This window comes from Ahaetulla prasina, chromosome 6 (genome assembly GCF_028640845.1).
Source record: "Ahaetulla prasina isolate Xishuangbanna chromosome 6, ASM2864084v1, whole genome shotgun sequence".
Classification (NCBI taxonomy): Eukaryota; Metazoa; Chordata; class Lepidosauria; order Squamata; family Colubridae; genus Ahaetulla; species Ahaetulla prasina.
The window spans coordinates 66,743,481-66,758,762 of record NC_080544.1 but is presented as its reverse complement, the minus strand read 5'-3'; the positions used below and the strand labels follow the sequence as shown (position 1 = coordinate 66,758,762).

The 15,282-nt window shown below is 38.2% G+C and overlaps 1 protein-coding gene across 2 annotated transcripts in view; it reads right to left on the bottom strand.

Annotated features, from left to right (window-relative positions):
* The window catches only part of TSPEAR (thrombospondin type laminin G domain and EAR repeats), a 53,221-nt gene that overhangs the window by 18,265 nt on the left and 19,674 nt on the right, over positions 1-15,282 (bottom strand). For both annotated transcript variants that reach the window (XM_058188124.1, XM_058188125.1), the window contains exons 3-5: positions 10,359-10,579; positions 6,973-7,211; positions 5,930-6,020 (exon numbers count right to left, since the gene is read on the bottom strand). In XM_058188124.1, coding sequence (XP_058044107.1) covers positions 5,930-6,020; positions 6,973-7,211; positions 10,359-10,579 — 551 coding nt within the window. The remainder of the gene's footprint in view (positions 1-5,929; positions 6,021-6,972; positions 7,212-10,358; positions 10,580-15,282) is intronic.

Genomic DNA, 15,282 nt, shown 5'->3' with positions numbered 1-15,282 from the left:
GCTTATACTTTACTGTATAATAACATTTGTTAGTCTCAAAAGCTGCTACAGACCTTTCTGATTTGTGGGTAATAGGCAGACCAATGTAATAGAAGAGTGACAATTATTATCCTTTGAGGCTTAACTCACAAATCACTGAGAGACTTATCCTGAACTAACATTGTATTAGCAAGACAGCACCTTCAGGGTTGCACATTTATTATGATATAGAATTTTTTGAACTGCTAACTGATTTGCTGCATCAGCTGAGAGCCAATGTTTTGGTCTCTTCCAACTAAATTATCCAGTGTAAATTAAATTAACAAAGAGGTTTAGCTTCACAGTCCCTACCTTTTCAAATAGAATCCAGAGCACCCTAACAACAGGTTAAATATGATGCTGACTGCCCCCCCCCACCAATTGTACAGCCCTAGTCAGGAGTGATTGTTAAAAGCCTTAATGGTGCAGTGGTTAGAATGCAGTATTCCAGGCTAATTCTACTGACTACCAGCAGTTTGATTCTCACTGGCTCAAGGTTGACTCAGCCTTCCATTCTTTCGAGGTCGGTAAAATGAGGAGCCAGATTTTTTGGGGAAATACGCTGACTCCATTAATGCTCAGAGAAGGCTGTAAAGCACTGTGAAGCAGTATATAAGTCTAAGTGCTATTGCTTTAAGATTTTTGTTCATCTGGAAAATTATCAAAGAATTTACAGATACATAACTTGAACCCTTTTAATATTTTTCTCTCAATAGAATTCTGTCAAAATTTCAGTCTCTTAGGTCTAATTTCGCAACTCTCTGATGAACTAGTGCTATGTTCAGGCAAATTCTAGCCTTGCTGTAATATTTTTTTCCAATCGCTTCTAGTGAGCATAAGACAATAGACATGGTGAATTTATTTGCATATTCTCAGTATATTCAAGCTTGAGATGGCTTTTTAAAATCACAGCCTGAATTAAATTTATCACTTAAAAGGGCAAGATAAAAACAGTACACATCATTTCAGCTACTATTTTTTTACTTTCTGTTCTACCCATTTTTACAGAGGTTCTTGTCTGATAACTATAGAGAACATTTCAATTAACATTGTTTTAAAAGGAAATAAATGACTGTTGAACTATACTGCAAAGCATTAGGAAGAAAAAGGAATTTTCCCACAAGGAATTGAAAAAACAATATGCTTTTCTAAATGCAGAAGAATTTAGTTGTTTACAAAGTTGTTTTTTTCTGCTGTAGAATTTAATACAGAAACTACTACAGTATCCACTTTAAACTCTCATAACAAGAAAAATCTAGTTCACTGCAGGATCATTTGCATCTTTAAAAATAAATTGACTACTGAAATTAAAAAATTTGAATGAAAATCTCCTCCCCCAATTGTGCATACACTTAGAGGCCTCTGTTCCTTAATTCTTACCTTTCATCCACCTATCTGAGTTACTTATATTTTTTGTCTTGAGTCTCTCTCTCTCTCCCTCCCTCTCTCTGTCTCTGTCTCTCTCCATGGCAAGTGGCTAGCCCTTGCTTCTTTCCTAGGGCTGAGAGAGAGAGTGACTGGTTCAAGGCTTGTTCCTAAGGCAGGAGAAGAACTCAAAAACTTCCTGGTTTTTAACCACTATACCAAGCTGGCTTTCTTCTCAGAGTTCTAGTAAAAAGTAATTTAAGCTCATAAGGTTCTAGAACCCAAATCCCAAGGCTGTTTTGTATATGATTACAGTTTAGGACATTATACACCTGTTTGTTACATTTATTGTTAAACTCTGTTAATTTAGGTAATAGGTTTAAAGACAATGCTACCTTTATCTTTCTTATAAAGAAGGGCCAAATTAATCTCTCGCTTACTTTAGTGGAATGCAAGTAACTATTATTTCATCACACGTCTTTGGCTAGGCCCTCTTCAGAGCAGTTCTTATGGTACTTATTATCCTTCCATCACCAGGTAAACGTATTTTAATCTGCTCAAATTTTCTATTATACCAATGACTTTTATATTTATCTATCTATCTATCTATCTATCTATCTATCTATCTATCTATCTATCTATCTATCTATCTATCTATTATTTATTTTATATGTATCCACTTTTATTATTTTGTCAAATAACTCCAGGCAGTGAACATATCCAATACACTTTCCTTCTCCTATTTTCCTCACAAGAGTGACTGGCTCAAGAACACCCAGCTGAATTTTGTGACTTTATGAGCCACCCTGGGAATTTTATTAAGCTTTGATAGATTTTAAAGGAATAATGAAGTATCTAACGAGAACTAAATTCCACAGTTCCACCATGTTTTATATCTGTGTTTCCTTTTAAACTCAGATGCATTTCTTTGACTTTCAGATGTCTTTAAGTGATATTTGCAGTGATATTTCAGTACTTGGGTGACTCCGCATTGTTTTTGAATGCTTATCATCAAATGCCATCTTGTGTTCCCTTTGACCATTTCTACACTATCCTCCCTAAATCCAAACCTATCTTGGACCAGATAAGTTTAGAAGAAGAAATATGTTTTTCTAAATGCAGAAGAATTTAGTTGTTTACAAAGTTGTTTTTTTCTGCTGTAGAATTTAATACAGAAACTACTACAGTATCCACTTTAAACTCTCATAACAAGAAAAATCTAGTTCACTGCAGGATCATTTGCATCTTTAAAAATAAATTGACTGCTGAAATTAAAAAATTTGAATGAAAATCTCCTCCCCCAATTGTGCATACACTTAGAGGCCTCTGTTCCTTAATTCTTACCTTTCATCCACCTATCTGAGTTACTTATATTTTTTGTCTTGAGTCTCTCTCTCTCTCCCTCCCTCTCTCTGTCTCTGTCTCTCTCCATGGCAAGTGGCTAGCCCTTGCTTCTTTCCTAGGGCTGAGAGAGAGAGTGACTGGTTCAAGGCTTGTTCCTAAGGCAGGAGAAGAACTCAAAAACTTCCTGGTTTTTAACCACTATACCAAGCTGGCTTTCTTCTCAGAGTTCTAGTAAAAAGTAATTTAAGCTCATAAGGTTCTAGAACCCAAATCCCAAGGCTGTTTTGTATATGATTACAGTTTAGGACATTATACACCTGTTTGTTACATTTATTGTTAAACTCTGTTAATTTAGGTAATAGGTTTAAAGACAATGCTACCTTTATCTTTCTTATAAAGAAGGGCCAAATTAATCTCTCGCTTACTTTAGTGGAATGCAAGTAACTATTATTTCATCACACGTCTTTGGCTAGGCCCTCTTCAGAGCAGTTCTTATGGTACTTATTATCCTTCCATCACCAGGTAAACGTATTTTAATCTGCTCAAATTTTCTATTATACCAATGACTTTTATATCTATCTATCTATCTATCTATCTATCTATCTATCTATCTATCTATCTATCTATCTATCTATTATTTATTTTATATGTATCCACTTTTATTATTTTGTCAAATAACTCCAGGCAGTGAACATATCCAATACACTTTCCTTCTCCTATTTTCCTCACAAGAGTGACTGGCTCAAGAACACCCAGCTGAATTTTGTAACTTTATGAGCCACCCTGGGAATTTTATTAAGCTTTGATAGGTTTTAAAGGAATAATGAAGTATCTAACGAGAACTAAATTCCACAGTTCCACCATGTTTTATATCTGTGTTTCCTTTTAAACTCAGATGCATTTCTTTGACTTTCAGATGTCTTTAAGTGATATTTGCAGTGATATTTCAGTACTTGGGTGACTCCGCATTGTTTTTGAATGCTTATCATCAAATGCCATCTTGTGTTCCCTTTGACCATTTCTACACTATCCTCCCTAAATCCAAACCTATCTTGGACCAGATAAGTTTAGAAGAAGAAATATGTTTATCTTTTGTTCAGTCATCCTCTCATTGCTAATCAGAGAAGATACTTATGTTACTTGTTGCAAAATCTGTCAGAAGGTTTGTTGCTGACTCATCTGAAAAGCGGGCAAAAAAGAAATCCCCAGTAATCTCTAATAGAAGAGAAGTCATTCTGTCTGAAGTATCTGCAATTTATTTGGAAATACAAAGGAAAGTCATAGTGTTCTTATAGGATCGCGGTTTCAGTTTTGGGAAGAATAGAGCTGTTCATTTGATTTTGTGCAGAATTTTGTCTACACTGAAAGTTTTATAGTGTCTGAATACAATGTTGGTTATTGCAGAAAATTAACCCTATATATAATATGGGAGTAGGGAGAAGAAAAGATCAGCGCATTTGAAAAAAAACAGCAACACACAAGTGAGCATGCTGAAGAGAGCTCAAGAATTGTATGTAACAGTTGGTAAAGAAAGACAAAAAATGGCAAGTGAGGTAGACTTTAAAAGCTTTATGTGATAATTATGGCTAATTGGAATGCTAAATGGGAACTGCTCTGATTTGTACACTGGATTTCATCCTGATTTCTATTTCCAAAGTTATCCTGGGAACTATATTTTCATAGAGGGACTCTGAACACCTAACAATTCCATGGACTCTCATTGAACAGCAACTTCTTTGTGGAGAAGTTTTTGCAGAAAAACATATGAAATTAAAATAAATGGGTAGGGGGAAATTGCAATCCAAATAAAATAAAATTCCTAACAAACAGGAAGCAGCAGGTACAATTAGCACAGGGGGCCCCCAGGGTTGTGTGCTCTCCCCACTTCTCTTCTCTCTGTATACCAATGACTGCATCTCCAGCGATCCATCTGTCAAGCTACTGAAGTTCGCAGATGACACAACAGTGATTGGTCTCATTCGAGACAATGACGAATCCGCATATAGACGAGAGGTCGAACGACTAGCCTTGTGGTGCAACCAAAACAATCTGGAACTGAACACGCTCAAAACCGTAGAAATGGTGGTAGACTTTAGGAGAAACCCTTCCATACTTCCACCTCTCACAATACTAGACAACACAGTATCAAACCTTTAAATTTCTAGGTCCTATCATATCGCAAGATCTAAAATGGACAGCTAACATCAAAAACATCATCAAAAAAGGACAACAAATAATGTTCTTTCTGCGCCAACTCAGTAAGCTCAAACTGCCCAAGGAGCTGCTGATTCAGTTCTACAGAGGAATTATTGAATCTGTCATTTGCACCTCTATAACTGTCTGGTTCGGTTCTGCAACCCAACAAGAAAGACACAGACTTCAGAGGATAATTAGAACTGCAGAAAAAATAATTGCTACCAACCTGACTTCCATTGAGGACCTGTATACTGCACGAATCAAGAAGAGGGCCATGAAAATATTTACAGATCCCTCACATCCAGGAAATAAACTGTTTCAACTCCTACCCTCAAAACAACGCTATAGAGCACTGCACACCAGAACAACAAGACACAAGAACAGTTTTTTCCCGAAGGCCATCACTCTGCTAAACAAATAATTCCCTCAACACTGTCAAACTATTTACTAAATAGAATAGAATAGAATAGAATAGAATTTTTTATTGGCCAAGTGTGATTGGACACACAAGGAATTTGTCTTGGTGCATATGCTCTCAGTGTACATAAAAGAAAGGTACATCAAGGTACAACATTTACAACACAATTGATGATCAATATATCAATATAAATCATAAGGATTGCCAGCAACAAGTTATAAATCTGCACTACTATTAATCTTCTCATCGTTCCCATCACCAATCTCTTTCCATTTATGACTGTATGACTGTAACTTTATTGCTGGCAATCCTTATGATTTATATTGATATATTGACCATCATTTGTGTTGTAAATGTTGTACCTTGATGAACGTATCTTTTCTTTTATGTACACTGAGAGCATATGCACCAAGACAAATTCCTTGTGTGTCCAATCACACTTGGCCAATAAAAAATTCTATTCTATTCTATTCTATTCTATTCTATTCTATTCTATTCTATTCTATTCTATTCTATAAGCAGAGGTAACCTAAGAAATGCAACTAGAATAGAGTCTTCAGAACAATGAACATTAGAAGTTATACTTACAGTAAAGAAACCTTTTCTTCTTCTTCTGTTTCCTATATAAAATCGAGTTCCTGTCATAGTCAAGAATGTTGGAAAAGCAGTATCTGCAATCCTAAAATAAGTGAAGAAGGAAGCTTATGTGAATCCAGGAATGCTAACTATGAAATCAAATACAGGATGTATCTTTCTGATTCTCTCTGCAATTCTTTCAAAGCTCACACAAAATGTGCATTTCATAATGTATTCGTTTTTATATTTGCTTGTTCAAATATATATAATTTCATACAGAATGCATTTTGTGGTATTGTTATTGTTGCATGCACTTTGTGTGCACTTTGTCTTTAAATATTTATCATTTGAACTCACAAAATTGAAAACCTGCGACAATAACATAGCTAGCACAGTAATTCATATGCATGTGTGGGAACTGTCAGACAATCTGCATTTAATTGTCAATCAAACTAATTTTCTCCTCCTAGAGGGCTTCCAGTTGTGCAGGACTATTCTACAAAAGTGTCCATGCCTATTCAATGGCGTATTATATTTTTAATGTCCCTACAATATTTTTTTTGTTTGCCATGCTTTGAAAATCCTTAGCTGCAGACAATGATTATACTTAATGTATTTCACATAACATGATGCCTGTAATTCAGGGTATTAAGGATTAGGATTATTTGTGGGGGGGGGAGGCAATTCATCACTGTAGAACTCACATATTCATTTTTCCTTGCCTAAAAATGTTCCTGTGCTACGAATGTAATTCATATGTGTATCAGTGCTTCTTGATTACTCTAACAGAATTATGACACCTATATCTTACATCTTTGGTTACCTACCATATTTGCAACTGCATTTTCTAGATGATAAAGGATTGGGATGTTTTTTTGGGATACATGGGGAGTTGGGGAAAGAACCTGTGCTACTTAGGTGAGAAAATAGCTCTTCTGGAGAAATCAGTATGAACCAAATGAACACCCAGCTGGGGTGTGCAAACCCCTTGCAGCCCGAACTCAGGGGTGGTGGTTAAGGTTAAATTACCCCTGAATTGTACGTGCTTCACGTACACATCTATGGGGATGCTGCAGTCCACAGTGAGAGAGAAGGAGCCTTGAGATACTGCCAATACAAGCGTATGCCACTGGTTGTCCGCCAAAAAGACATCCCGAAAAGTAATTTGTGTCTGCCAACCATTCAAAAGGTTTCTGCTCCAGAAGAGAAAGTGCAGTTTACTCTGTGAATATCGGAGTCCAAGTTGCAGCGTGTCACTGTTTTCATCCAAAACTGTGAAGATGTATTCATTTCTCTGAAAACATAGTTAATGAAACCAGTTAGCCTGGAAAGGCATTATTTCCTTATAATAGCTTTGGCATAGTTAGAATGCAGTAAAGCTGCATTGACTCTGGACTCAGAGGATTAAAAAATATAACAATTATTGTGACATTTGTTAAACACTGTGTACATATAAAAGGCCCTGATGCAATTTACTGGAATTCCAGTTATACATATGCCCTATATACTTATGACCATTTTTACTCCTTTTTAGTCACATCAATCTTCCTAATAAATCACAAAGAATATTGGGGCCTGAGTATTCTAGTTACCGTAGTTGACCTAGAGGGAATGGGGTGTCTCTATGTACTACTGCTAACCATAATGATCAAAGATTTATACACATATCATCATGTACCCTCACTTAATATCCTCTCCCTGGAGACTTTCAGGTATAATACAAAATAGGGCCTCAGTAATGTACTATAGTATGCTCAGGAATATACTATAATGATTAAGAAACACATAGGATCAATGCTGAGGATCTACTGAGCGCATGATCAGCACCAGAATCAAACTTACAAGTTCCTTTCACCGTTTAATCCAATTCTTTTCTCCATTAAGTTTAATTTTCTATAACTGATCAATTTCTTCCCATTCCTGGGTTGAAGTAAACAATAGCTCATTCATTATGAATACTTCCAGGTGTATAAATATGTAGCAATCATGCTAGTACCTTAAAAGACACTTCTGATATAATTTATTCATTGATTTTTGCCCTATTGTGACAGTAAGTAAATATAGTATCCTCTGCTTCTTCACTACACAATGACTATTAAGCCAGGGTAAAGATAGCTCAGGAGGATCCAATCGAGGCAAAACAAACTGGCTTTTCAAGACATATGTATGTTTTACAAATGAATTAAATCCCTCTTTAGAAATTTTTCATTCTTCCATAAATATTCTTTCATCATTTCATCAATATGTATTAGTCACTCTTGTAATATAGTACAATACTATTGTATTTATTCACACACATAGTCGTGGATAGACATTAAAGGGTACTTTTAAAGTTTTTTGAAAGACTGCAAAAAGAACATAATTTGCCAAATAGAAGAATGATATAACACTTCTGTTAAAACATTTAATATACTATTTATTTCGACCAGATGTATCTGATGCCTCAAAAACTCCTACAGTTTTGAACACATTAGTAAAAAATATTTTAGAGTTAAGGCAATTGTGAAATTTTATAATTTAGAGCCAGTTTGGTCCAGTGGTTAAGACACCAGGCTAGAAAACAAGAAAATGTGAGTTCAAGTCCTGCCTTAGCCATGAAAGGCAGCTGGGTGACCTTGGCCAGTCATTCACTTTCAGCCCAACCCACTTCACAAGGTGGTTGTTGTGGGGAAAATAGGAGGAAGGTGTGTTGACCTTGAATGGCCAGAACTAACAGTATTTCAAGTGGATCTGATAAGGACAGAGCAGAATGGAACTATTACTTTCCATGATCTAGATTTGATGTTTCTGTTAATGTACCTGACGGGAGTGGAAGTGCTCTTAGTACTTTCGGCTCATGCTTAACTTGCAGTCAATTAGGATAACCAGATACTTTTCATGGGTGCTACTGCAGAGCCAGATTCTCTTCTATGCAATATTTGTATCTTTCATTTTTCCTACCAAGATGTAGAATAGTACATTTCTCCCTGTTAAATATAATCCTATTTATTTTAGCCCATTGCTTATGCCATTCTAGAGCTTTTTGAATCTTCTGTGTCTCCTCCAAAGGGTTAGCTCCACTCTGCCAGCCACATATTTGAAAATAATCCAGGTCATTGTTAAAATGTTGAACATCAAAGGGATCAGGATGAAGCCCTGTGGCTTTCCACTCCATTTTTTCTCCCAAGGTGAAGTGGAGTCTTTATATACTGGGTGAGTATAGTCATTCAGCCAATGGTGGGTCTATCTCAGGGGTGAAATCTACTTACCTTCCCTACTGGTTCGGAAGTGCATGCGCTGTGTGCCCATCGTCATGTCCATTTTTGACCTTCTGTGCATGTGCAGAGGGTCAACAATGGGTTATTTCCTGGTTAAAACCAGGAAGTAATGACGTCCAGGCAGGTGGGCAGACCCTCACGCTGCTGCCGCTACCAGTTCACTGAACCATGCACCACTGCCATTACCAGTTCGCGAGAGCCAGACAGAACTGGCAGGATTTCATCACTGGTCAATCTCTATTTGTTGTTGTCTTACAATAATAATACAAAATATGATTGCTTACTTAATCTACTTTAGTTAGCCAATTTGAAAGCAAATAGGATTCCAAATTGAATGAGTACATTTATATCTCTCCTATTCTGTTAACCCCTCAACATAGATTATATGGCTCTTCCCTTCACATTTTCATTTTCACCCCAAGTTGGACTAAAAAAAAACACCCCAGTATCCAACATCACTTAGCAAACCTGAAACCAAGAACAGATGTGGATCCAGGTCTCTCAATTTACCTGCATTATATTAAATCAGTATTCTTAATCTTAACAACTTTAAAATGTGTGGACCAACTTCAACCTGGGGGATTCTTAAAGTTGCTACGGTTGGGAAACACTGAACTAGAGTAACAATCTATTGCATTCTGCTTTCCCTTCTTTTGTGACTCCTGTTATAAGGCTCTTTGACTCAGTTGGGGTTCATGTATAAATAAAGATTAATTTGGGATTAATCCTTAATTAATTTTGTTTCCTGTAGTTTCACAGCCCATAAAAGAAAAGTCACTTTCAAACCTCAGAATGTTTCTCCAAGTTCTGTGTTTTCAAAGGGATGTAATTTTTAAAAATTAAGTTCAATCAATAAACACATATATCTTGTCATCTATGACTAATGTGTATCTCTGCCTAAAGCCCTGAAAATTAAATTTTATAGGCTGCAGCATAATTTTGAGTTAATAATACACAGGTACTATCAAACATTTGAGTCTACTTTCATCCAAGCAAACATGCTTAAATGTGTTCTTGTCACTGTTATTATGACATACTTAATTACCTGAGAAATTTTGTAAAGCTTGCTAAATTAATGAGATTATAACATCCAGAATTATAAACCGAATACACCAATACTACGGTAACCTTAATTTTGAAGAAATAAAAATTCTGCTCTTGGATAAAATCTACCACATGCTTACCCTGAATTGCATGTGGGAAGTTTTTATAGTAAACACAATGGAGAATTCCTCTGGGAATAAGTCACAGTAAATGAAAATCCGTGATGCTGGAAAATTGAGGAAGCGAGGGTTTGTTGCAGAAAGCTGGAAGCCACGTGCTCCTTGGATTTGGATCATTCGTATTCCACTTTTCACCCAGTTCATGGGAACCACTTCAGAGAGAAGATCCAAGGGATGCAAGTCTATGCCATAGAAAGCACCAAGTTAAATTACTGAATTAGGAGAAAACAATAGGTTATTAAAAGAAAGCAATGAAATATCTCCTACATGAGTCAAATGATGGGAAAGTTTGATCAGCTATCAGCAAGGAGGAGACAAAAATGTGTGAGTTGTCTTAGCAAAAATAAATGAAATATAATTAGAAGGGGCATAAAGCGTAGAGTGGATAAACAAATCTTACTTCTTTTTCCTTGTATGATGGATGGATGGATGGATGGATGGATGGATGGATGGATGGATGGGGTGCTGATGTGAGTACAGACATGCCGTATTGAACAAAATAGGGATGTTTCCTAATTTGAGAATACATCACAACTTTGAGGCATTTTTTATTTGGCAACTTTAGAGTCATTCTTACACAAAGCATTATACCTGAAATATGATATTGCAAAATATTTTCTAATTTCTGAACATCCCCAAAGCATTATTTCGGAGAAACAAATATTTCAACAGATGGAACAAGATCCATACAATTGAACACTTGCTGTTGGTTACATTCATTAATACATTAATTAAAATAATTTCTGAAATGAAAGCACTGGTTCTCTCATTATTATATTATACAATAGAATTATTTGTTTGAGTATTTATTTGTTTTCAGCTCTTATGTTCCACTCCAGTCTAGCAGGACTCTTATATTTCTTTCTTGTAGTAAAAGAACTAAAAGACTAATAAGATAACTAACTAGAACGAGAAATAACAACAAATGTTACTACGAAAGAAACTAAGGTCACTGAAAACAAAAACATTCAAACACAACCCATGATGGTGGTTATATTACATCCTTTTGCAGAACTTTCTTTAAAAGATGGGTTTTAACTCCCACCAAAACTTCAACCTGTCTGATCTTGGCCCTAGCTGTTATTGCTGTGGCTATATAGATTTTGGCCAATACATGCAAATATTTCCAAATGTTATACCAAAAAATTCCCAAGATTTATTCATAGAAAAAAGCAAATCTGATGAAGATTCATATGGGGAGGAAGAGAGAGGATGCTAAATAGGCTTACAGTTACATTAAAGTCACATTGACAAAAAACATCTGGAGAGTACAGACAACATGTGAAGTTCATCTGCAGTGTTTCCAACAAATCCTGCACAAAACATACTAGGAGGTCTTTCAGACAAAGGAATAGTCCTGGTACACATACAAGTTGATCGCATGACTACACAATCCAGGAGTGGTGTTAATGTTTTGGTATCTTTTTTTGCCAGCAGTGTTGTATCCGGGGGGCAGGAAAATACTAGTTCATGGCAGCAAATGCCTCCTGAAAAATTATTTGAAGGAACAGCTTGTGCTCTCACTGTAGGAGTTTTTTTTATTTGTCTTCAGAGAGTCTATCAGAGCAGACTGTGGACATAATTAGGTAAAGGACCACAAATTGAGAAGTCAAAGCAATGCTAGCATTAGGAGTTCTGAAGTCAACAGAAGTGCTCATCCTAAAATATGGGGGGAAATTAACATTGTTTATCCATTATTTTTGTGAAGAGAGGAAAGTGGTGATTGTTTAGACATCAGCCTCAATGGTTATATGGCTGAAATTTGTATGATCTGAAGAAAAACCAGAATATTGTAAAACACTCAGATATTGATTGGCAAGCAAACACTAATTGGCTGAGAATTTTTGGTTTGAAGCCATTGTCCAAAAAAACGCAAATTTATTTATTTATTTATTGATCACATTTGTATACCGCCCTATCTCCCGAGGGACTCAGGGCGGTTAACAGGCATATAAAAAGGACATATAAATACAGATTAAAACACAAATAAAAAACTTATTCTAACCAGCCTGATTACCAAAACCAATTAAAATCAATATAAAATTTAAAATTTCAAAAATTTAAAAATCTAAAAAACCTAGTCCAGTCCTGCGCACCTAAATAAGTGTGTTTTAAGCTCACGACGGAAGGTTCTAAGGTCCGAGAGTTGGCGAAGTCCTGGGGGGAGCTCGTTCCAGAGGGCGGGAGCCCCCACAGAGAAGGCCCTTCCTGGGCGTCGCCAGACAGCACTGCCTAGCTGACGGCACCTGAGGTCCCTCTCTGTGAGAGCGCACGGGTCGGTGAGAGGTATTCGGTAGCAGAAGGCGGTCCGTAAATAGCCCGGCCCTATGCCATGGGCGCTTTAAAGGTGGTCACCAACACCTTGAAGCGCACCCGAAGGCCACAGGTAGCCAGTGCAGTCTGCGCAGGATAGGTGTCACCCGGGAGCCACGAGGGCTCCTTCTATCACCCGCAGCCGCATTCTGGACTAACTGCAGTCTCGGATGCCCTTCAAGGGAGCCCCATGTAGAGAGCATTGCAGTAATCCAGGCGAGACGTCACGAGGCGTGAGTGACCGTGCATAGGGCATCCCGGTCCAGAAAGGCGCAACTGGCGTACCAGGCGAACCTGGTAAAAGCTCTCCTGGAGACGGCCGCCAAATGATCTTCAAAGGACAGCCGTTCGTCAGGAGGGCGCCCAAATTCGCACCCTCTCCGTCGGGGCCAATGACTCGCCCCAACAGTCAGCCGCGGTTGCAGCTGACTGTACCGGGATGCCGGCATCCACAGCCACTCTGTCTTGGAGGATTGAGCTTGAGCCTGTTTCTCCCCATCCAGACCCGTCGGCTTCCAGACACGGGACAGCACTTCAATAGCTTCATTGGGGTGGCCCGGTGTGGAAAAGTACAGCTGGGTGTCATCAGCGTACAGCTGGTACCTCACACCGAAGCCACTGATGATCTCACCCAGCGGCTTCATATAGATGTTGAACAAAAGGGGCGAGAGAATCGACCCCTGCGGCACCCCACAAGTGAGGCGCCTCGGAGCCGACCTCTGCCCCCCCCTCAACACCGTCTGCGACCGATCGGAGAGATAGGAGGAGAACCACCGATAAACGGTGCCTCCCACTCCCAATCCCTCCAACCGGCGCAGCAGGATACCATGGTCGATGGTATCAAAAGCCGCTGAGAGGTCTAATAGGACCAGGGCAGAGGAACACCCCCTATCCCTGGCCCTCCAGAGATCATCCACCAACGCGACCAAAGCCGTCTCCGTGCTGTAACCGGGCCGGAAACCGGACTGGAACGGGTCTAGATAGACTGATTGCTGGATAGGTTTTGGCAATTTAATTTACCCACAGTCATATAAATGTGCCCATTCATAATGTCCTAGAATCTGGAAAGGATTTGCAAATACTCAATGCAGCTCAGATAAATTCAAGCTACATTTTAAATTGGCTACAGATACAGGTATCATATGGAGCTAGGACGTTGAGCTTGTCGATCGAAAGGTCAGCAGTTCAGCGGTTCGAATCCCTAGTGCTGCCATGTAATGGGATGAGCTCCCATTACTTGTCCTAGCTTCTGCCAACCTAGCAGTTTCGAAAGCACGTAAAAATGCAAGTTGAAAAAATAGGGACCACCTTGGGTGGGAAGGTAACAGCGTTCCGTGCGCCTTTGGCGTTGAGTCATGCCGGCCACATGATCACAGAGACATCTTTGGACAGCACTGGGTCTTCGGCTTTGAAACGGAGATGAGCACCGCCCCCTAGAGGTGGCAATGACTAGCATGTATGTGCGAGGGGAACCTTTACCTTTACCTTACAGGTATCATAAGATTTGGGCTCATTTAGTAATCCTGAGAGTACCCACTTTCAGATTTCTTCACTTACTGATTATTGATTACACCTGGAATATCGCATCCAGTTTTGGTCACCACATTACAAAAAAGTTGTTGAGACTTTGGAAAAAGTGCGAAGAACAGCAGCTAGGATAATTAAGGGCCTGCAGGCAAAAACATATGAAGAACGATTGCAGGAATTGGGTATGGTGAGTCTAGAGAAAAGAAAAACTAGGGCTGACATGATAGCAGAATTCCAGTATTTGAGGGGTTGCCACAAAGAGGAGATCAAATTATTTTCCAAAGCGCCAGAAGGCAAGACAAGAAACAATGGATGGAAACTAGTCAAGGAGAGAAGCAATTTGGAATTAAGGAGAAACTTCCTAACACTGACTACAATTAACCAGTGGAACAGCTTGCCTTCAGAAGTTGTAGGTGCTTCATCACTGGAGGTTTTTAAGAGAAGACTGAAGAGCCTTCTATCTGAAATGGAATAGGGTCTCCTGCTTGAGCAGGAAGTTGGACTAGAAGATCTCCAAGGTCCCTCCAGATCTATTCTGACTGATTGAAATTGAAATCATACCAGGATTAGATATGATATGTGAATGTAACCTTGTTGGCCCATAACACAATGTTTATGACTTTCATGCTGTATAATGTATTACCTTTTTTAAAGCCTGTGTTTCAATTAATTGCTATGCTTTGCCTATACAACCAAAAAGGAAAGCATAATCCTAAACCATTATAGCAGCAACATCCCCAATAAAGCTTAATTATTTAATTCTTATGATGAAATTAAGGTTGGTTTGTCAGTCACAACTGGAAATGCTAAGCTTTGGGACCAAAGTGTGTATTATGGAATAAAAGTTCTTCATTGTATATAAGTATGGAAGAGATGAAGCAAAATTGTGAACTTCTCATCTCCTTGCTATCCTTGTTTGACAACTATCTTCTCGATCTTCTTTCAGATTTTAGAGCAGCCTTGCTTAACTTGGTACCCTTTTGAAGTGGTTTTTGATTCTCACTGCTTTGAGTCTGCTTTGAGTATTTTGTGGAGAAGCGCTTTG